Source organism: Schistocerca americana, chromosome 5, assembly GCF_021461395.2.
Source record: "Schistocerca americana isolate TAMUIC-IGC-003095 chromosome 5, iqSchAmer2.1, whole genome shotgun sequence".
Classification (NCBI taxonomy): Eukaryota; Metazoa; Arthropoda; class Insecta; order Orthoptera; family Acrididae; genus Schistocerca; species Schistocerca americana.
The window spans coordinates 335696287-335718604 of NC_060123.1; the positions used below are offsets into that span (position 1 = coordinate 335696287).

A 22318-nucleotide genomic window follows, 5' to 3' on the forward strand; every position below is an offset into this window, starting at 1 on the left:
GTTGTTGTTATTCCGCTTTTCCTGTATTTCTGTTAGTTTTCTTACTCCTCACAGATTGTGCATATTCTCTTAGGTTGCAATGTATTATCATATCTGTATTAGTTGTCTTACAAGGCAACTGATATTGCTATGGTACAGCACAATTTACTGAGAACCACCATTTTCAACCCTATGTCACTTTATATATAGACTAACAAAACAAAAAAAGTCCCTGTCATCAGTTATTAAAATGATAACATTCCATTATTGATTATCTCTGATGTTGCAGTAAAGTCAGCTTTTATTGTATATTACCATTACAGCAAAGTGATTCTTTCATTGCTGCTTGGTATAATAACTTTATATTTATAAATGAAAAGCACAAAAATGTGGATATTCCACAGTATTATCATCAATAAATGTTTTTACTTGAAAGACACAAATAGTACATCCATACAGAATATTCATTGAACCATAGAATCATATACACAAATCACATGAATTATATCCATCCAGATTCACAGCAAAATGTTTAGAAAGTGGAAAATTATAATTTTCTGTATGTATTTGAGTTCCTTGCATTAAACTAAACAGAATGAATCACTCTGAATAAATCATATACTGGAACCCAGATTTTACACAATGTTCATCAAATATCCACACAAAACTGTCAACAGAGAATCCATAAGCACAAGTTATCTAGAAACACATCTTTACCAAAGCTTTTATTTTACTTTACTAATAAGTTAACTGTGAATGTTTCAAAAACAATACTCACAAGGATAGTGTTTCACACAGTCCTTTAAAAAAAAGGATGGAAACTATGTCATAGTTGTTCCAGTTATCTCATATCCGACATGAAAATATATTAATTAAAAAGCATGCATACGCGATGCCCATTGTCGTGGCATCTAATGGCCTAATACTGATCACTTTTCTCTATGAAAGTTTGTTTTTTCTCTTCTATATGATAATTTCTATATTGAAACACAAATGTGCATTTCCTAGTAAACTATGTAGGTGTAGATTTTCTGTCAAAGTGAATTGTACAAACACTGATGCAATAATCAGACAGCATTTTTCAGCAGTGATACAAAGCTTGAACAAATTATACTCTCCAAAATAATTACGTAGTTTCCAACAACAAACACAAAATATTAAAACATAATCACTGAATATGATCAATAATTTTACACATTGTAGACTGTATTCACATTCACACTGAGCTTTGTTAGACTGCAAGTCTCCTTGTTTCTTAACAATGCACAAAAACTATACACGTGAAACATATTTATGCTCTCTTTGTGTCAGACAGCACCCTCATAATGCTTCCAACACCTCCAACAGCGTACGCCTTTTCATGCCAAAGCAGTAAGTGACCACTGCTCCCTTCTGATGGCATCTCGAAGCCTCTGTAGACGTACTTCATAAGGACATCAATAAGGTCTCTGTCAAGGGCTGCAACTGCTTCTTCTATTTGAGATGACTTGATGGACAATAATACCCTCAATGTCAAATTTAATGCATTGTCCTGTAAAATAACAATAACTTGTAATCGCTAATACACCAGAAAATTCAGAAAAGGAAGGACAGATGGAGACATGTATGAAAGTTACAGTCTATTTTGGATTTTGCAAAGTTTGCCTTTCCTTTTACAGAGAGGAGGGGAAAATACAGGTAGTCCCTAAAGGTACTTTACAACTTCAATGCTGTATAACTAAACTTGTAATTAATGATATGAATAATATAGGGAAACATTCCACGCGGGAAAAATATATTTAAAAACAAAGATGATGTGACTTACCATACGAAAGCGCTGGCAGGTCGATAGATACACATTCATACACACAAAATTCAAGCTTTCGCAACAAACTGTTGCCTCATCAGGAAAGAGGGAAGGAGAGGGAAAGATGAAAGTATGTGGGTTTTAAGGGAGAGGGTAAGGAGTCATTCCAATCCGGGGAGCGGAAAGACTTACCTTAGGGGGAAAAAAGGACAGGTATACACTCGCGCGCGCACACACACACATATCCATCCACACATATACAGACACAAGCACACATGTAATTACAAGTTTATATTTAAAAACAAAGATGATGTGACTTACCATACGAAAGCGCTGGCAGGTCGATAGAAACACAAACAAACACATACATACACACAAAATTCAAGCTTTCGCAACAAACTGTTGCCTCATCAGGAAAGAGGGAAGGAGAGGGAAAGATGAAAGTATGTGGGTTTTAAGGGAGAGGGTAAGGAGTCATTCCAATCCGGGGAGCGGAAAGACTTACCTTAGGGGGAAAAAAGGACAGGTATACACTCGCGCGCACACGCACACATATCCATCCACACATATACAGACACAAGCAGACATTTTTGTCTGCTTGTGTCTGTGTATGTGCGGACGGATATGTGTGCGTGTGCGCGCGAGTGTATACCTGTCCTTTTTTCCCCCTAAGGTAAGTCTGCTTGTGTCTGTATATGTGTGGATGGATATGTGTGCGTGTGCGTGTGAGTGTATACCTGTCCTTTTTTCCCCCTAAGGTAAGTCTTTCCGCTCCCCGGATTGGAATGACTCCTTACCCTCTCCCTTAAAACCCACATACTTTCATCTTTCCCTCTCCTTCCCTCTTTCCTGATGAGGCAACAGTTTGTTGCGAAAGCTTGAATTTTGTGTGTATGTATGTGTTTGTTTGTGTTTCTATCGACCTGCCAGCGCTTTCGTATGGTAAGTCACATCATCTTTGTTTTTAAATATAAACTTGTAATTAAATTAACGAAAAAAAGATCAAGACTGTCTGATGTATCAACAAAAACTTTTTGTTTATGTGTAAGATAATGAATAAATGTTTGCCTTTCCAAGAAACAAGAGCAACATAACTGATAAAAGTTTTTTCTTTGTTGTTGCATAAATGAATCAAAGAATGGGGTCCACACGATATAAGACACAGTTTGTGGCTTGGTTTATTGAAATGAAGTCAGACACCCAAGTTCAGAAGAATTTCAAAATATGATACAGGAAACCAACATCCCCTTGGCTGTCCTAAAGAAAATGGCATGTGAAATTCTTGGAAACAGGAAGTCTGGATCTGACGCACCATTTAGGCAGGCCAACAAGAAGTGAGGAACATAGAACAGAATTTGACAAGGCTTTCCTGTGTTCACCACAGAAATCTGTTTGCAAGGCATTAAAAGAACTGCAAGTCCTTCATACAATAGTACACTGGGTGCTCCGAAAGCATCTTCACCATGTCAAAGGACCTAATGTACTGCACACCCATGCACAGTGTTGCTCATTTGAAGGCAAGAATAATGGCAGCTACTGAAACATGACTTCATATGTTAGAATGGGCTTGGACAAAGTTGGAATATCAACTAGATGATGTACATGCTGCAAGAAGAGCACACTAACTTTATTAAAGAACCAGAAAAAATTTTTTTTAGTTGATGCACCAGACAACCCAAACTTTACTTTTTTTTACCTAAGTAAACATGTTGAGATAAATAAAGTTATCATAACATTGGAGTACCTTTTGTAATTCCCTGTATATTGTTTTTTAACCAGCTGAGCTTGTTAGGTGATTCACGATTAGTTCAGCTTTCCACAAATAATGAAGGAAGCATAGATCATTGCACCTTTCAACTATGACTAAAATTGGGAGGAAAAAAGGTTGAAACATTACTCAGAATGCATTGACAACGCTGTGAATAGAGCTCCTCCCAAACACAAGTCTGCTCCCGTATCACTGAGCATGAATGTAGTGACAATGGCAGTGAGCATAATTGCACAATGATTACAGTGTCTTCAATCAAATGGTAAGTACCAAGTTAATCTTAATTTCTTGACAAATAATATTTTAGTACTTGGACCATTCTTTTGCCAGAGTGCTGTAGTATAATGAAACATCAGTTTACATGCAATACTATACGATGAAAACCAATACATTCTTTTTAACAATCACTAAAATAAAAATAGAGCTTTTTCTTAAAACAAAAATGCAAATAAGACTCCCTCCCCTCACACACAGATATGAGAAAAATAGTCAGTGCATTTTTATAAGACACCCACCCACATGCTGCCAAGGTTACTTTGAGTAAGCTGTAGAATTTTTGTTGGGAAGCCCTTACACATCCTCCATAGAGACCCGATCTCTTTCCATGTGACTTCCATATTTTTGGAATGCTGAAGAAAGACTTTTGTGGCTGCTGATTTTCTTTGGATGAAAGGTACACACGGTTCCACAGGCAACCACAAACATTTTTCCATGAAGCAACTGACCATCTTGTCTAAGAGTGGGAATAGTATATCAATAGTTATGGTGATTATTTTTTAAATAATGAGCAGTTTACTTACTTTTTTGCATGTGTCTCATTTTCATGTGACTACTCCTTGCAGAAATCAACAGTTTTCTCAGTTGTGAACTTAGTTTTATGCTCCGTGGATCATTTATAAGGCTAACCATAATGATATGGGACGAGTTATTTTACATTCATATAACACACTCATAAATAGGTATGGATACATGCTGACAAGGGTCACCCCTCCACCCAATGTGAATTAGTAATCACCAACTACACATTACAAAAATATAATGTAACTGGATAATTCTTCTACAGAATAGAAGATGTTGCCATGCTGAAACTTTTTCATTTTGATTTCAAATTTAACTTTGATGTCTGTCTGACATTTTGTATCAGTTGGTATGTGCCATATGGATCCTTCCCACCAACACCAGCTTTTCTGAATTGCGCAGGTGGGAACTTTCCCTGCAATACATCCTATGTTCCCGTAACCCTCCTGGCCTCAACCTTCGTTAGTCACTGTCCTCACCCATCTAGCCCCCTCCCTGTTCCCATTCCAGCACTACATAGCTGTTCATTTCATTGCCACACCCAGTCTTTTAATTTATTTTTATTCTTTTATTATTATTTTTATTTCTCTCATTTCCGCTACTTACCCCCTCCCCCCTCCGCACCTTCTCTCTTACCCTTCGTCTAAACTGCAACACTTCACTGTCTGCCACTCCCACCATACTATCCCTCCCCCTCCCCTCCCCAGCCTCCTCCTTACCACCACCCAGTCACCACTCCCATCATGCACTGGTGCTGCTGCTCGCAGTGTAGTTTCAGCTCTCTTAGACTGCAGCCGTGTGTACAAGTTGCGTTTGTATGAGAGTGAGAGTGTGTGTGCGTGTGCGTGTGTGTGTGTGTGTGTGTGTGTGTGTGTCTACTGCTGACAAAGGCCTTAATGGCCAAAAGCTACGAGTATGTGAATCTTTTTACTGTGCCTATCGCGACTCAGCATCTCTGCTATATGGTGAGTAGCCACTTTCCTTCTCGGATATTGTTACATTCCATCCTGGATTTTCGATTGTTCAAGTAAATGGTTACCTAGATAAAGCTCTGTAAGTTAAAACACATACCTGAACCTGTAAAAAATAAAAATAAAAACAAAATTAATACAGTTATTGTGAAATTGTAGATTCCATGGCAATTCTTATATCATTAATTGTTGTGGTCAATAGGGTGACATTTAAAACTGACCCCTAAAGGAATCTGTTCTCGTCTGCATATGGTTGCTGAGGGTCATATTTAACTGTACCTGAAACAAGTGGAAGGATAACACATGCTGTATAACAGTATGCAATCCCAGAAACACCACCTGTGCAGTGCAAACAGGATATGATGAAAGAAGATGGTATCAAAAGTGTTTTGTAAATTAAAGAACAGGTGTCAGGCATGCAGGAAAGCATTTCAACTGTGAATTCCAATCATATCAGACACCCTGTGATGGTTCTGAATTCTTCAATAACCGCTCTGAAGCTGGGAGATGTCCCCTGACTTCCAGGGGATCACCCTTTCAAACAATTTACACAATCCATTCATTAAACAGACTGGTCTATTGTTATCTAAAATATGTGGATCTTTTTTGTGGTCTCGGGATATGGATGATAATACTCTCCCATTATGGGAAGGAAAATTCTCCTTCTTGCCAAATATGACAAAAAATCACGCATGATTGTGAATATTGTCAGGTAGAGAAGCTGTATCTTGGAATACTGCTAAATAATGGTGGAACTACCATTCACTGAATGAGAATATTGCATGGCTCTTGACATTGTGTAGATAATCATAAGTTGCTCCCTCTGCAAAGTGTTTACAAGTCAGGAAAGAAGGTAGTAATTGCTGGATGTGGGTAGTTCGACATAGCTTACTGCACTGACCAACAGGTCATTGCCAATGTTGCTGCTGATAATATTTCCTGAAGCTGTTGGAGACAGATGATGGCTGCAAATGCAGCAGAACTTCCATAACTGGGAGGATGGATAGTGAACTCTTATAGTTCCTAGCACTTCTCCTCCTCCCTTTTTGTTGTCAAATACTACACCTTTTAAATGCAATTAAACTGTCAATGAAAGTGTGGAATGTGTGTTGTTGGAGCACTTGTCTATGCTCTCTGATAGCTGCAACTATTCCCTTTAACCAACATGGTACAGATGTTTTCAGTGTAGGGCCTTAAAAATGCAGAGTTTTGTTTGTGTAGCATGTAAAATTTTCTTAATAGTTTCCTGTATCACTCCATCAATTTCCTTCTGTTGACTGGTTTCAAATATTTTGCTTCAGCTGAAGGCTTGCCAGTTGGATTTTCTAAGTAACAAACACAGTAAGTATTCTGTTGGTCAGTAGTTCGAGAGGTAGATAATGATTGGAATGTGGCAACAATCACAGAGGCCACTGTGGATGATCCACAAGATCAAGAGGGAAAGGCACCAGCTACAGATTGTACAAGCTATAGTTAATTATGTATATACTGTGAGCTATACTAAAGTTTATTGGGGCAGTTGGAAAAGTTCAAACTTTACACAGTTACTTGCTCAATTAATTGGGCTCCACTGGATGTGTTTATAATGCATCACAGAAGATTCTGAGTTATGAAGAACTCCAGCAACAGAAAGGTGGGAGGCAAATGTTCCATTATCTTCACTATCTTATGGCATGTTCTTTCTCTGCCTGGAGAAACGTGTTGCATATTGTTGCCCCAATGGACACATGAATATAGGCTGCTTCCTGTGCCTGGTGTGCCGTTTAGGGGCATCTGCTTGCTTAATGTATCTGATCATATTAGTCTGCAGGCACTTATAGGTGACCTTTTAGCATCAGTGCAGGTTTTACAATAGACTTGATAGATAACACGGTGTTAATCTTCTAAAAACCCTTGTCACCTGTTGTGCCACACATACATCACGGTAAGTGTCTTTCAGTTGCCTAAGATTAGTCAGGCAGCAGTTGTTTTCGTTATAATTCAATTGCAGGAATGTCAAATCAGATTTTGGGAAAGCAGTGGTGGGGAAAGTGTGTTTGTAAGCTTAACCCCATGTTAAGTGGCCAGACTGGGTTTTGCTTTTGATTTTTTTCTTTTGTCCCATTGGAGGCTTTGTTTCCTGTGGAAGTTTTTTTCATGATTCTTTCTGAAAGAGGAAGTGTTCATGTTGCTCTGTGACATGCAGTCTATGGCTCTTTCAACCCAGTTACTGTGAGGCCACTAATCTGCTTCGTTATAATAAGATGGCACCTTACTAATCTGCTTCGTTATAATAAGATGGCACCTTGGCAGGTGTCCTCCTCTCTGGTGATGTTTGGAGGAAACAAGGCATCTCAAGCTGCACCAGTGGTATGGTTACCATCAGTGCAATGGGTGTGTGGGCTGAGGAGGTTGGTGTCCTTCCCCTTGGCCACACAATTGGATTAGATACGGGATGTAACATGATATCTTAAAGATTAGAACAAGAACTATACTAATTAAGCATATAATGACAAATGGTGGTCACTAGCATTTCCCCAAGTTTTTCGCAGGTCTGAACAGCAAGTGATGAATTAGTGTCCAACATTTTGATGAGTAGAGATCAATTCCTCATCTTTCCCTATTCATCATATGTTCTATGAAGATCAGTGGCTTTTCTGTTGTAAAGTATTCTCCACAATTTCTGGCACATAACAAGAATTGCATGAATTGCAAGACTACATTTATTCATACCTGACTAGTGTCCCATGGCATTGGACAAGATGGAAGTAATATTAAATTACCGTTCTCTGCATTAAAACATTTTTTTTCCCTCTATCAAATCAGATGTCAGTATGGTCACTGGTTTGGGAAAGTCTGTTCCACTTCATAGCCATCAGCCCTCATGACATTCCCTCCAATCAGAAGCTCTCCAAATTAGCATTATACTACCGTGGCAATAGCTACATTGCATAATTCCCACTGCTTAGGGTCCTGCTGTCCCAGACTAAAAAGGTACCTACTCTTTGGCACAGAGTAGGACTTTGCAGCTCAGGCTTCAGTAATGTGATCACTGTCCTGTCAATGCCCGTGAGGTGACATGATAACCCAGCCAAGATGGATTCACTATCATGCTGGTTTTTGGATGCATTCATAAAACTACACAAATGAATACTGCATAGGATCTTCACAAAAAGTGGAAGGGTTATTCGTCTGCTGCAGGTAGTCCACACTTCTGTAAAATTTGTAAAAGTTATGGAGAACAGACCGTGAATGGGACTGTTCAGTAATTAAACTGAATTGTATCAGAATGAGTTCACAAACAGAGCTAATTCTAAGGGATGTCCTGACAGTAACCATGTTGTCAATGCAGCAGCTCAGTTAGGGTAGGACTACTTTTACAACAGCCAGGTGTTACTGTGAGACTTTTCTAAACTCCAATGCTGCAGGAGAAGGCTAAGAGCAGCCCGCTGTATAAGGAAAATGCAACTTTGATTATAGGTTTAGGTATGAAATATTTCCTGTTATAATATATTGCCTTCAACGGTTTTGCAGGCTGACAGTCTGCTTTTACAATGCTGTATTAGAAACAAAAATTTCAGAATGACTTTTTAAATGAAGTATCCTACACAAATATGATAAAACTCACCACATATACCTTAAATCTAGCAAGCTCTTAACACGTGTGGCAGTGAAACAGGTGATATGGCAATCCAGAAATAGCGTGTTATGTTAGGAATCAGCAAACAAGAGTAGTGCTGTTTGGATAACAAACCTTTGCCATTGACCCTGATATAAATTTTCAGTCCAGACGACATCATGGACTGATGAACAACACGCTATTGCCATGAAGACATTTTACAAAAACCATGACAACTATGTGGCTGCGCAGAAAGTATTTTGTGCTCATTAAAATCTCGTGCATCCCACCCCAGTACCGTCTGCACAGAGTATCAAAGTGTGCATACAAAACTTTGATGAAATGGATGGTACAGTGCGAAAGAGGAGTGGCAGTACAAAACACATGTGCACACAGAGAATGTTGCAAGAGTGGAAGAAGCCTGCAGCCAAAGTGTCAGACATTCCACATGCAAGCATCAAATATTGTATCACAGTATATGGCGAATATTGCATAAGGAACTGCAGTACCACCCATACGAAATACAAGTAGCGCAAAAACTGATTGTGGATGACATCCTAAACAGACTATGTTTTTGCTGGAAATTGTTGGAATTACAACCCAGGCCTTTTCAACAATTTGATCACCAGGCCTTTTCAACAATTTGATCATGAGTGATGATGTCAATTTTTATGGCAGGCTGTGTTAACAAACTAAACTTTAGATACTGGTCACATGAAAATCCTGCAATACTTCATCAAACACCACTTTACAGTGAGTATGATCACAAAGTGCTAGCGTGGTGCAGCATACCACTGTTTGGAATCATAAGGCCTTTTTTCTTTCATGATAATGCTGTTATTGTGAATACAGAATGTTATGTTCACATGTTGCACCATTTACTTGTTCAACAGCTTGCTGATATTCCTGTAATGTAAATACATTCTTCTAACAAAACAGGGGCCCATAGCATACCTCACAGCTTTCTATTAACATGCTACAGAATATCTTTTCTGGTCATTCCATTTCCAAGGATGGGGGCTTTTCCTGGCTTCCAAGAACCTCTGACATTTCAGCGTGTAATTTCTTCATTTGGAATCATCTGAAATATTTGATGACCTGGAGTGACACACCACACACTATCCAGGAATGGAATGATCACATTCACAAAGAAGTTAATCAAATTCCAGTGCCAGTCCTGCAAAATGTGAGGTCTAACTTCCGTATCACGGTAAATAAATTTGTATCATTGGAGGAAGTTTTAAAATTGCCTATTAGATTTGCGTCCACTTTAGAAGACTGTCACAGAACGAGATAGCAAGCGCTCCTCCTCTTCTCATTTAATTTTTCATCATTCATCAGTGCAACCAAGAAATATTTTACTCAAGCGAGCACTTAATCTAGTACAAAAGATGTAAAACGAAAAATAATAATGTATATTGCCACATTAAAAGTGCAAAACTAAAAGTTGTGTGCTATGTTGCAGTCAATGGAGGTGTGGTATAACACAATAAACCACTGTTCCACTTTCTGGCTACTGTGAGTCTCCACGTAAAACTGAGGTTCAGTTCTGGAGTAAAAGTTCTATTCTGAACACTGCTGTGTACAGTTTAAGCAGTTCATTGCCTCTATTCCCCATACAATCACACAACTGCAAAAGTTAATCTCTTCCTAAACCATAGGACAGGTTACAATTTAAAGGTCTGCCAATATCATCAAGATAAAATCAGAGAAAAATTTCACATGAAAATGGCAGGAATAATCAGTGGGTTTACCAGTAGATGTACTGAAGTTACTTGGGAATACCACTGAAAACTTAATTCACGATGCCTGGATGATTGATTGCACCCCATACCTCACAAATATTACCTGTTCAACAATCATTCCAAAATAAAAAAATTAATAAATAAAACAATTATGTGGAAAAACCAATCTCTCCCATGAAAGACGAATGTGTTGCAACCACATTGTAGCTGTACAACAACATGCAATCAAGCTGTACTCAATCAACCATTCTGGTTAGCATGAGCATTTTGTGAGGTGATGAACACACAAACATTCAAATATTTCTCCACTGAAATGTGAGTTTGAAGATAGCAGACAAACACCCTTATGATGATGCAACAGGTCAAAGACAATAATACTTGATCATGTTAGGCTTCAAATGTGAACAAATCAGTGGTCAGATTGATCACCTGACCTCAATCTCACAAAGCTTGTTTGGGAACCACAGATGACGCAAGCTTTACTTGCTGACCTTTTTCCAAGCAACATGACTTTGACCCACACTAGAGCAGATAGATGGATCTTCATTCTGATTCTAATGGCTGTGTTCCTCCTAAACAGATAAGAATAATCATTCCTGTGGCATCTAAGTTCACCAGACTCTTCATAGACCCTTGGATCTTTTGAGTCTTGGTGCACAAAATTGGTATTTGGCATGTGTGGAATATTTCTAAACTATGCACTTTTCCTCCCCATGATTTTTTACTTTTTTCTCACCCAAAGTGCTTAAAGATACCAACCAACTTGGTCATTCATTCTTTTGAAAACCTTTGGTTGTGGCAGACAATTAAGATTTTAATTGAAAATTATGCTCAGGAATCGCACTCAATTAAGCTGAGAAACTGCCTCACATCCATAACTCAAGTAAACTTAAAAGCATCATGATACAGTTAAAACAAACACCGACATAGGGCTACAGAAAACTTAAAACCACCGCCCTTCACTCTGTTCTCCAATCTTCTAATCAGTAGCTGTGTTGCCCACTAGCAGTCAGAAATGACAGGTGATTACAGATGGATTACCAATGGGGTCCACAGTTTCAAAAGCCTTAGGAAATATTTTTGTAAACCACATTGAACAGATCATTTTCACAAAAATAGTAGCTGACTGGTTTGGCAACAATTCATACCATAGTTCGTGTAATTTTTCCATGGCAATGGCACGTGTGCAGGCACGCATTGTCTTGATGGAAGATTAATTTCTTCCTTGCTAAACCTGACGTTTTTCGCATATCTTTTGTTACAATTTGTCCACGGTTAGCATAGTATTCTCCAGTAATTTTTTGCCCAGTAGGGAGATAATCTACAAACAGAATCCCCTTCACCTCCCCGAGCACTGATGCCATAACCTTTCATGCCGAAGGAATTGTCTTGGCTTTCTTTGGTGGCGGAGAATCAGCATGTTTCCACAGCTTTGACTGTTGTTTTGTCTCTAGCATACAGCAGAGCACCCAAGTTTCATCTGTGGCCACAAAACAGGACAAAAAATCTTGTTCATTTCTCCTAAAACAGGCCAAACATTGTTCCGATGGTCCATTCTTATGCGTTTTTGATCCAGTGTCACAAGTCGCGGCAACCATCTTGCAGATAATTTTTTCATTTCTAATTCTTCCTTAAAATGTGATGTACCCTTTCAGATCTGGCAAGCATAAGCAATTTCACACAATTTCAATCAGGAATCCTCCATCACGATTTCGTGCACTTTTGCAATGATTTCTGGAGTAGTGACAGATATTGGCCGACCACTGCGAGGATAATCATCTAAGCTCTTCCGATCAAATTTAAATTCATTTGTCCACTTGGCGACTGCTGGACATGAAGGAGCAGAGTCCCCCCCCCCCCCCCTCATGTATTCTCGAAATCTGTATGAATGTCCTTTGCTTTCATACCTTTCTTTCCGAAGTACTTACTACTGCTCGAATCTCTATTTTTTCCATATTCGCAAATCACTAAGCAAGAACAACAACAGAGCCATGCCACCACTACAGCTCTCTTCCAAGAGCACTGATGTGGCACGTGTTTACAGGCAACAGTCAAATGAACATCACGTGAACAACTCGTTGTGCTAGCACTGACCTCTTGTGGTGATTCTGAGAGCTTTCCAAACCACACTCATATTAAGAACTATAATGGAGCTATGCAAGATTTATTTCCTGACCTACTCTGATCATGCCAACATAATGTAAATATATAAATCATATTATATATGTAATCTACATACCTTAACTTGCTGATTTTTAGATCCTAATGGAGCATTCTTTAGTACTAATTTCAATGCATCCACATAGCGTCCTCTACAAAGTTGTCAAGAAAAATACCCAATGCAGCCATGTTAGTCTATCTACAAATAACTTTTCTCACAGTGGAAACAATTTAAAAACAATTGCAACAGTTGATTATACATATCTCTTAACAAGTCAATGCTGTAGCCATTTTAGATGCTTAATTTTCATTTTTCATTTACATAACAACAAACACAGAAGATAACTACACAGATCCAACAACAAGTGACCCATTGATTCAGAATAATACATGCCTACAAATCTGGAATGAAAAAGTTACAAAGGGGTCATTTGTTGCCTACTGGTCTCATGGTCCCAACTTCACTACCTCAGTTTTTGTTCAAATCTTGTACGTAGATATGCCTTTTAGGTTATTCCACAAATTATTGCTTTCCAATATTGGTGTAAGAGCTCTGTGCGTCAAAGCTGTCAACATTTTGTGATTAGGAAGGTGATCTCATTCACTGCACAGTTGCACTACATTTGTGAGAGTTGGCAAGCTGGTTTGTCATCTTTGAGGGTACAAGCTACTCAAGTCTTGTAGAGTTTTAATATAGCATTCACTGCAACCAGGGCACTCAAAAGTAATCAAGAACTTTTATCGTAGGGAAAGACATTCAAAGTTCATGTATGACAAGTTTATTTTCTGAAGTAACTGCTGTAAAAAGCTCTGCTTTTGACAGTTTGTTCTATATTATTTTCTTTGTGAGCTCTGCAAAAATTAAGCTTTCCGTAATAGATCTTTCTTGATATAATTGAAGGTAAATATTGATCCAGACTTTTCTTTTTGTTTTATGTTTATCAATTTTCAACTCTTACATCTCAGAAACACCACCTCTTTTGTTAAACATTCAGTATTCAAGCGAACAGAACATTATGCTGCATAGACTCCCGAATTTCATTCAAGCATGTTTCAAGTAGCATGGTTCCGAAATTATCCAAGATAGGTTCAACTCAAAATTTCATAAATGAATAAACATAACTGACAATTTTTCTCATAATATTGTTGCTTAATGCTTTAAAATGTATTTTGATGACAAGAGCAATCCCATAATACCCTGCTGAGTTAAAGGTTGCAATTTTTAAAAACAATTGCAAAGAACAGTTTTACATGCAGATTTTTCAGCTTATTTTGAATCAACTGGTAAAGTTGCTACATCTGTTTTAGCAATGGTTTGTTTCTGATGCTTAAGCTATCTTTGAGTACAAACTCACATTTGTCCATAGTGGGTTTTTCCACTACAATCCTTAAGTCAATAGTATTCGCATCACCATTCACCACTGAGCAACGTGGAGCAGTGGTTGGTACACTAGACTCGCATTCAGGTGGACGACGATTCAAACCTGTGCCTGGCCATCCTGATTTAGGTTTTCTGTGAGTTTCCTAAATCACTTCAGGCAAATGCCAGGATGGTTTCTTTGAAAGGGCACAGCCAATTTCTTTCCCCATCCTTCTCTAATCCAATGGGACCGAAGACCTTGTTCTTTGGTCCCCTTCCCCAAATCAACCAACCACCAAGCACCAATTTCTGATAGGCAGACATGTTCAGACACAGGTGTGGAAGTTTTCCAAGGGTCCCAAGAACACTGGTAGTTTGCTTAACACAGATTGTGAAGCTCCAGAGTGCGCTGTCTACCCAGGATTACAAAATTTCAGGATGGGTGTCTACTAGATTACAAGCAGAAATTCCATGACTTAAATTGCCTGTTTATTAATGTGCATCAGTCACTTAAAAGAGCATTCTGGGAAATTGTTACGTCTACCCAGAGAGGATGCTTACGGAACTAGTTCCTTTTTTAAAAAAAATTGCCAATCAGTGTTCCAGCAAATAAATATCACTACTGAGTGGTCAGTGGAAGAAATAAAGTGCCACAAGGAAATCTGATGTGGCTTAAATGTTCAATGAATGACATCACCCGAAAAATCACAAAAAACTTTTTCACCTTAGTTCAAAGTTTCAACAGTCTTGACTTAGGGATTCCTAAAATCCATCTACTGTCTACTGAGAGCTTAAAATTTGTGGAATTACCTGCAGTACGTATACATATCCACATACAAAATACAAATAAACTCTCTTGTGGTATGTTGGGGATGGTGTCCAAATTTTTGACCACAAGACATGGAATGACTTAAACTTCAATTTCCTGGTTTCACATGGCACTTAAATACAATTACAAAATGTTTCTCCTACTGATAAGCTACTCTAAGGAGTATCATACATATTCAGATGTAAAATACTCAAGCTGCAAGAATTTCTATTAAAAAGAGCAAACATTTCAACTACAAAAGTGGCCACAGTTGAATAAGTCGGTAAATCTTTCCCTTCAGAACTTTCGGTAGGTAGGCCTATTAGAAATTGTTTCCTATCATGAATCACCAATTAACTCTGAGAGTCATTAAAATGTGTATTTTGGTTGGTGCCTTCTATTGAGTCAAAATATATGAAATTGTTCTTTCTGTTCTGTTAACAGGAGATTGCAGGAAGAATCTCTGTTCAGTAAGCCTTCCCCTGCAACAATTATTATTTTTGTCTAGTTTTAATGGTCTGTATGAAAGCAGTAAGGGACTGTAGGCTCCACTGCATTTCTAAGCTCTTCCTCCAAAATTCATGAATGAAGTACCATACCTTTTTGTGAGGTGTCAGTTATCTTTATCAAGTGATTATCAGTTCTATATCTCTAATATAGACGCAGGTGACAACTTGTCTAATTTTTCTTTGAATACATGTTACATAAGTTATTACTTACTGATGGAAAATTAAAGACATTAAAACATAACAAAATTTATTGTCAGTTGCCAATTTTTACACCAAATCTAAACGCTGTCATAACTGTGGCTGGCTACTCAGAAACATTTTCCGGTCATGTATGCTACTTTGAAATTACATCTCTGTCGAAAAATACTACAATTTACATTATTTCCTTGTCTCTACGCAGAAAAATGTGATAAACTTGAAGTCGAAATAAGTTTCATCCAGCCTGTCAAGTAACCCACCATTTACAGACATATCTGGCTACATTATATGAAATAATTTTCTTCACGAGGTTTCAGTATGGTAATGAATCCAACACTTTTGTAAATGCAAATGCAGCACTACTACCAATCTGATTACATCGATCCCCCTAATTAAGATTGGGGCATCGTGACCGTTTCGCTACAACTGGTAAATTTTCCACTTCACGGCAAAGACAAAATTATATAAATTAACAATCTATTGGATTATAGTGGTCGTTTTTATTGAAAAGGATACTGATTCATGAGGCCACCGACTTCTGCTTCATCCGGACCGATGGGCGTCGACTGTAACTCAACTTGCTCTTCCTCTCTATAATTATCCTCGTTATACTGATCAACATCTATCTTCCGGAACGCAGAACTTGATGTATTTTTCGCCATTACTTCTCGATTACAATTGTAGCAATATTACATATAATCTTCCATCAATCAAACATTAATCATGACATCAACAACAACACTCCACGCAACCAGAGATCTGAAAACCACGCCTACGGAGTCAACACAGGTGCAACTTTTATCACCAGCTGGATGAATCATTGGTGATTGCTGTCTTTCAGAAATATAATTCGTATATTATGAACTTATTTTAGATGAAACTACAAGAATGTTTTTTAAAAACATAAATTTATGATAAAAATTTCTCGGAATTTTGTTGTGCAATATTGGTACGAAATGTTTCAGAGCATCTCTGATGTAAGAAATATCGCTGCTTCGCTCAGGCTCTCAACGCAGCGAAAATGGTGAGTACACATGTGTTCTTGAATGTTTCTGTATCTGATCAATCCGCAGCCTGAGTTAGGATAAATTCATTGTGAAACTTGGCATAGAATATTAACGAAATGGTAGTATAATATTGTTATACTCGTTTGTTAGAATTTACAGTAGCAGTTACAGATGTGTAGATTACCATGTAAAAGTACACGTTATTTCAAATTCTTTCTTTTTGTTGGTATAGGGGAAAGTTAAGTGTTCGGAACTTCGTACGAAAGACAAGAAGGAGCTGCTGAAGCAGCTCGATGAGCTGAAAACAGAACTCACGAATCTTCGAGTTGCGAAGGTTACTGGTGGAGCGGCGTCGAAATTGTCCAAAATGTATGTATGGTCAAAAGTATTTAGAACCTTTGTTGTTCTGTTAACCAAGTTAGTTTTTTCCCCATTGTCACAGGAATACAGCCCTAAAGGATTCGACTCACTGTGTTGAATTGTTAAGATGTAAATGGTGCATGGTTGTACTGTTTGTATACCAAATAAGTTGATACAGAGGAGCTTTTATCTGTCAGTAATAACATAATGGCTAGTATAATGTTGTAGTCTCGCTAGAAAACCTGAGCAAAATTTGATTAGTGATGAGCCGGGAGTATAAGTGCATGATTCTGGGTTTGCTAATATGTTGTATGTGAAATTGTAATGTACCATACAATGTAAAATGTTTTGCTGCTACTAAACCTCAGAAACTTTTACCATTCAACGGAACAAGGCTGCTGAAAATATTTAATGCATTAAAGGCGGGAAAAGAATTGGCAGCATCAGTACTGCTGTATTTAAAGTGGCTAAGCTTCTTAATGCAGTCACATGCTGTGAGAACAAGTTAGGATATGCCTATAAGATAAAATGCATTGCTATACATGGTGTGGTGTGCCATCAGAGTGTAGGGGATGGTTTGTTAGAATCCCTACAATGCTGTCCTGTAGATTAACACTGTATTGCCAGAAAATGTAATGCAGGAAGACCTGCAGAAGTTACCTTAATTCGCAAAGAAACAGCTTGAAACCATCACAGCTCTTAAATGTTCAGGGATACGTTCGTGGAGCAAGTTTACATGGATAGAACTTACAAGGAAGCGAGTTGTAGTTTCTGGGGTAGAAATGTTGAGCATGGATTACAGCGTTTAGGTTAATTACACAATGCCCGCTTACATTTTTTATAGTTATACATGCATAATGTGCATGAAAATACTCTTTATATTTGTCTTACATTTTTTCTCCATGTATCTTGTAGTTGGTAACAAAGTGCATTAAACGTGTTGTGAACTTGGCCTTTTGGTGTAACATATATCAGTCTGTTTCCACAACTTCTTCATATTCATTGGCTTCACCTAATTTCCCACTTGACCTAGAGTTTGAGATATGCTTCAAATAAGCATGTCACCAAATTTCAAGGGGAAAAAATTATACTACATTCTAACCTAGTAATAGGCTAGTTCAGGCCCCTATCAGTGTAGTAGTCCTAAATGATATACATCAAAAAATATTTTTTAAGAGCAGGGACATGACTCTCGTTGGTTTTTTTAAATTGATGCAAACATCTTATAGTAGCAAGCAGTTGGTTCCTTTTGGGTGGAAGGATTAATAAGAACTTGAGGTAGGAGCCTGAACATTATTTTGGGTCGACCGAAGCATCCGATCCTACCCGTCGGCTTTGACCCGTGACATAAGGCTGTAATGGTGTGTGACGTCATGACGGTGCGGAATTTAGTTTGTGAGAGTAGCGTGTTTGTAGGTGTCGTTTTGATGCAATCGGTGGTGCTGTCTGGTGATGTGTTAAGTGATGTTTTTGGTTTAGTTTGCGAGTGTGGCGTCATGTGTGAATTTTGGTAAATTGCTTTTTTTTATGTCTTTGGTAGGTATAGATATGACTGACAGGGTCAACAGTTTTCGGTTGTCAGCTATGATGGGGGACAGTGCATTGTCTCTAGTAAAATTTCTTCAACTATTCGGATTTTTGGATGAAGTCGTGAAGAAATGAGGCTTACTTAAAGTTCCGGCGTCTCGGACCAGGGACAGCTGTATGTGGAGATGTCGTAAGGATAACAGGTCATGAGAAGTGTTTGATCCCAATGTGTGGCTGTGAATGTTGGTATTGGTATTGGGAGATGTTTTTGAGCTATATAGCTCAAGGGAAGTGTTAGGTCCTAATTTATGGGATCAGGAGCTGCTGTTGAGCTATATAGCTCAAGGGAAGTGTCAGATTCCAGATGATATTGTGTTTAGTGGTATTTAGGGAGTTCTGTGACGTCAGTTTTTTTCGTCATTTTGCGTGGTTATGTATGGGGGTGGGTGTCTAAATTTGTTTATATTTAATATAATAGAGGGAATCATTCCACGTGGGAAAAATTTATCAAAAAACAAAGATGATGTGACTTGCCAAACGAAAGCGCTGGCAGGTCGAAAGACACACAAAAACAAACATACACACAAAATTCAAGCTTTCGCAACAAACTGTTGCCTCATCAGGAAAGAGGGAAGGACGAAAGGATGTGGGTTTTAAGGGAGAGGGTAAGGAGTCATTCCAATCCCGGGAGCGGGAAGACTTACCTTAGGGGGGAAAAAAGGACAGGTATACACTCGCGCGCGCACACACATATCCATCCACACATATACAGACACAAGCAGACATGGGCCTATATGTCTGCTTGTGCCTGTATATTAGTGGTACGTCTTTCCGCTCCCAGGATTGGAATGACTCCTTACCCTCTCCCTTAAAACCCACATCCTTTCGTCTTTCCCTCTCCTTTCCTCTTTCCTGATGAGGCAACAGTTTGTTGCGAAAGCTTGAATTTTGTGTGTTTGTTTGTGTGTCTTTCGATCTGCCAGCGCTTTCGTTTGGAAGTCACATCGTCTTTGTTTTTTGATAAATTTGTTTATATTTAGTTTGTCTCCACCCAAAAACCCCCTATTTCCTGCACTTGTCCCGTTAGTGTCATTAGGCTTTTTGTGGAACGTTTGTGTGTTTGTTTTTTGATATATTTTCGCCCTCATAATGTGTACATAACGACTTTATATGCGCCATATTGGAATCTTGGTTTATGGCCGTTTCCACCATATTTGTGAAGTCATGGGTCAAAGCAGACGGGCGGGATCGGACGCTTCTGTATTTCCATTATTTTGTCCATTGACAAGGGAATGTGATATAATATTTTTAGTTTTTTAAGTCATTGGAGTGGATCAATGTTTATTAATATATCAAATGTGTGACTCTACACCAGTCCACTTACTCAATGTGCCTCGGTACACGTATGTTATATATTGCTCACAGTGAGGGATGACTTACTCAAGGCTTCTTGGAAATTGCCATTGGATCTGCCTGATGTGAATTGTTGCTTGTGTAATTTGTACAACCATCTAGTAATGAGCCCAAGAACAGGGTATGTATTGTCAGGGCGAGCAGTACATTAGAAGTTAAATTGTGTTACTCCTTACTGTCAAAGTAGTAGTAACAAATGTACGGAAAACTGAGGTACAGCAAGGCTTATTTATGAACATCTGCTCTTTCTGTATGTTCACACATACTTGTGCTTTAAAGTATGTGGTGACATGTAATTATGGCCATTATAAACATGGAAATTTTAAGCATTTCAGTATATTTTAGGATAGTTTGAAAAGGAATTTGGGGAGTAAGCTGTGAAGGGAATAAAGTAGAAATTTGGGAAAAGAGTAAAGTTCAGGTGGAACAAATAAAAACTTGGGTTTGCTGATTGCAAAAATCCTTTTGCATACTGAAGTTTGAGCAGTCGTACAGTTTGAAAGATGAATAGCAGCAAAATAAAATGAGGGTAACAGAAATAGGTCATTTCAATCGGGCAGTAAAAATGTAGAATAGGGCCATTTGCGCACTTCTGTGTTCCGTGCAGTAATGTTGTCAGTGCTTGCTGTGAGGTATAATGGGAACTGCCAATTTGTGTGGGGGAGAGGGGTGAGGTCAGGATTTTAAAAAACACCGGAGAATAGTTAGAAGGAAAACCCACGGAGTTGTTAGTTCTTGATGACCATGCTGCCTTCTAATTATTGTTTGATTTGTGGATGGAAGAGATAGATTTGACCATTTAATTAGTAAATTTTGTTGCAGCAGCCTCATACTACTTTCTATGTAGGTGACTTACAGCTCTCATGCTGTGTCACTTCTAGATAAGGCAATGGCTATTCTGATGTGCAAGGTAAACACCCTTGAACAGAGGAAGAATGTATAAAAATTAAAAACTCCTCTCAAACAGGCTTTGAAGGCCCAATGGTACTGACTGGCTGCTATATCATCCTCTGCCCATGAGTGAGTGTCACTGGATGCGGATATGGAGGGTTATGTGGTCAGAGCACTGCTCTCCTGACTGTGACAGTTTCCGAGACGGGGGCCGCTACTTCTCAATAAATTAGCTCCTCAGTTTACCTCACAAGGACTGAGTGCACCTCGCGTGTCAACAGTGTTTGGCAGGTCGGATGGTCACTCATCCAAATGCTAGCCCAGCCAGATAACGCTTAACTTTGGTGATCTGATGGGAACCAGCGTTACCACTGCGGCAAGGCCGTTGGTGAGGAAGAATGTATGCAGATATCGATATAATTACTGCTTTGTTTCTTGCATCATTTATGAAAGTGCTCACATGATTGTGGCAGTTGCTTTCTCCTTGTTACTTAAAACTGTATTTTTGTAGATACTTTCCCTTTCATATTCTCATCGCTTTACTGAGTTTGTTGTGCTAATGCTTTTTGTGATCATAAGATACCACTGGTTTTAGAAGAATTAGGAGTGTTATGTTTATGGTTTTTAAGTATGTGATTGTTTTGGTTTGGAAGGTACTGAATTTTTTAATGCCTGCCAGTGACATGGCCTTTTTTTGTGTAAAAAGGTGGTATTGTGAAATTGTAATCTTTTCTTTGTATTCTTGGCTGTTCTTAACAATTTGGAATTTTTTTCCAGACGTGTTGTTCGCAAAGCTATTGCTAGAGTATACATTGTAATGCATCAGAAACAGAAGGAAAATTTAAGAAATTTTTTCAAGGTGAGTGACAGTGTTCATATATTTAGTATGGAAAACAGGCCATCTGGCAACAGATTAATATGTATTTTATTTTTTAGGATAAGAAATACAAGCCCCTTGATCTGAGGCCAAAGAAGACTCGTGCTATGCGCCGTGCATTAACAAAACATGAGGCAAAACTGAAGACAAGGAAAGAAATCTGGAGAAAGCGTGTTTTCCCCCCAAGGAAGTTTGCTGTAAAAGCATAAATTTTTGTACTTTACTGAATGCATTAAAAGTAAAAAGAAACTTTTTGTTGCAGTTACTCAAAATTTTTTGTTTCCTTTCGATAAAGTTTTGTCAATTTTCCATAAAGAATTTTCTCAACATTGTCAGCTTTACTGAAAGTGAAGGCACAATGCAATTAGAGATTTGTTTTTGCTTAGAGATTAATAGTCCCATTGAACATCTAGTGAGTACCATTACAGATTAAAGTGTACCTACAGAAGTAAGCTTGCTTAGTCACAGTGAAGTGGTAATTAGGTCAAAGAGGTCAGATGAGTTATAGGAAGTCATGTGATAAAATATTAATACTGTAGATAAGCTTGAAGGTTTTGATGTCC

The 22318-nt window shown here is 38.3% G+C and overlaps 2 protein-coding genes across 3 annotated transcripts; one reads left to right on the top strand and one right to left on the bottom strand.

The window, feature by feature from the left end:
- Window positions 1-385: 385 nt before the first annotated feature.
- On the bottom strand, window positions 386-16449 carry LOC124615275 (actin-related protein 2/3 complex subunit 5-B). The gene is made up of 3 exons (XM_047143029.1): window positions 16197-16449; window positions 12885-12957; window positions 386-1510 (listed from the first exon to the last, which is right to left on the bottom strand). Exons 1-3 carry the CDS (start codon window positions 16340-16342, stop codon window positions 1271-1273), a joined length of 459 nt encoding a protein of 152 aa, XP_046998985.1. The 5' UTR covers window positions 16343-16449; the 3' UTR covers window positions 386-1270.
- Window positions 16450-16645: 196 nt separating this feature from the next.
- LOC124615276 (60S ribosomal protein L35) lies at window positions 16646-22004 on the top strand. 2 transcript variants are annotated; one of them, XM_047143030.1, is made up of 4 exons: window positions 16646-16704; window positions 16920-17056; window positions 21656-21737; window positions 21815-22004. In XM_047143030.1, the coding sequence occupies exons 1-4, from the start codon at window positions 16702-16704 to the stop codon at window positions 21962-21964; spliced, it is 372 nt and encodes a 123-aa protein (XP_046998986.1). In that variant the 5' UTR covers window positions 16646-16701; the 3' UTR covers window positions 21965-22004. The 2 variants fall into 2 exon arrangements, with proteins under 2 accessions (XP_046998986.1, XP_046998987.1); XM_047143031.1 differs by having other exon boundaries at window positions 16679-16806.
- The last annotated feature ends 314 nt before the right edge of the window (window positions 22005-22318 follow it).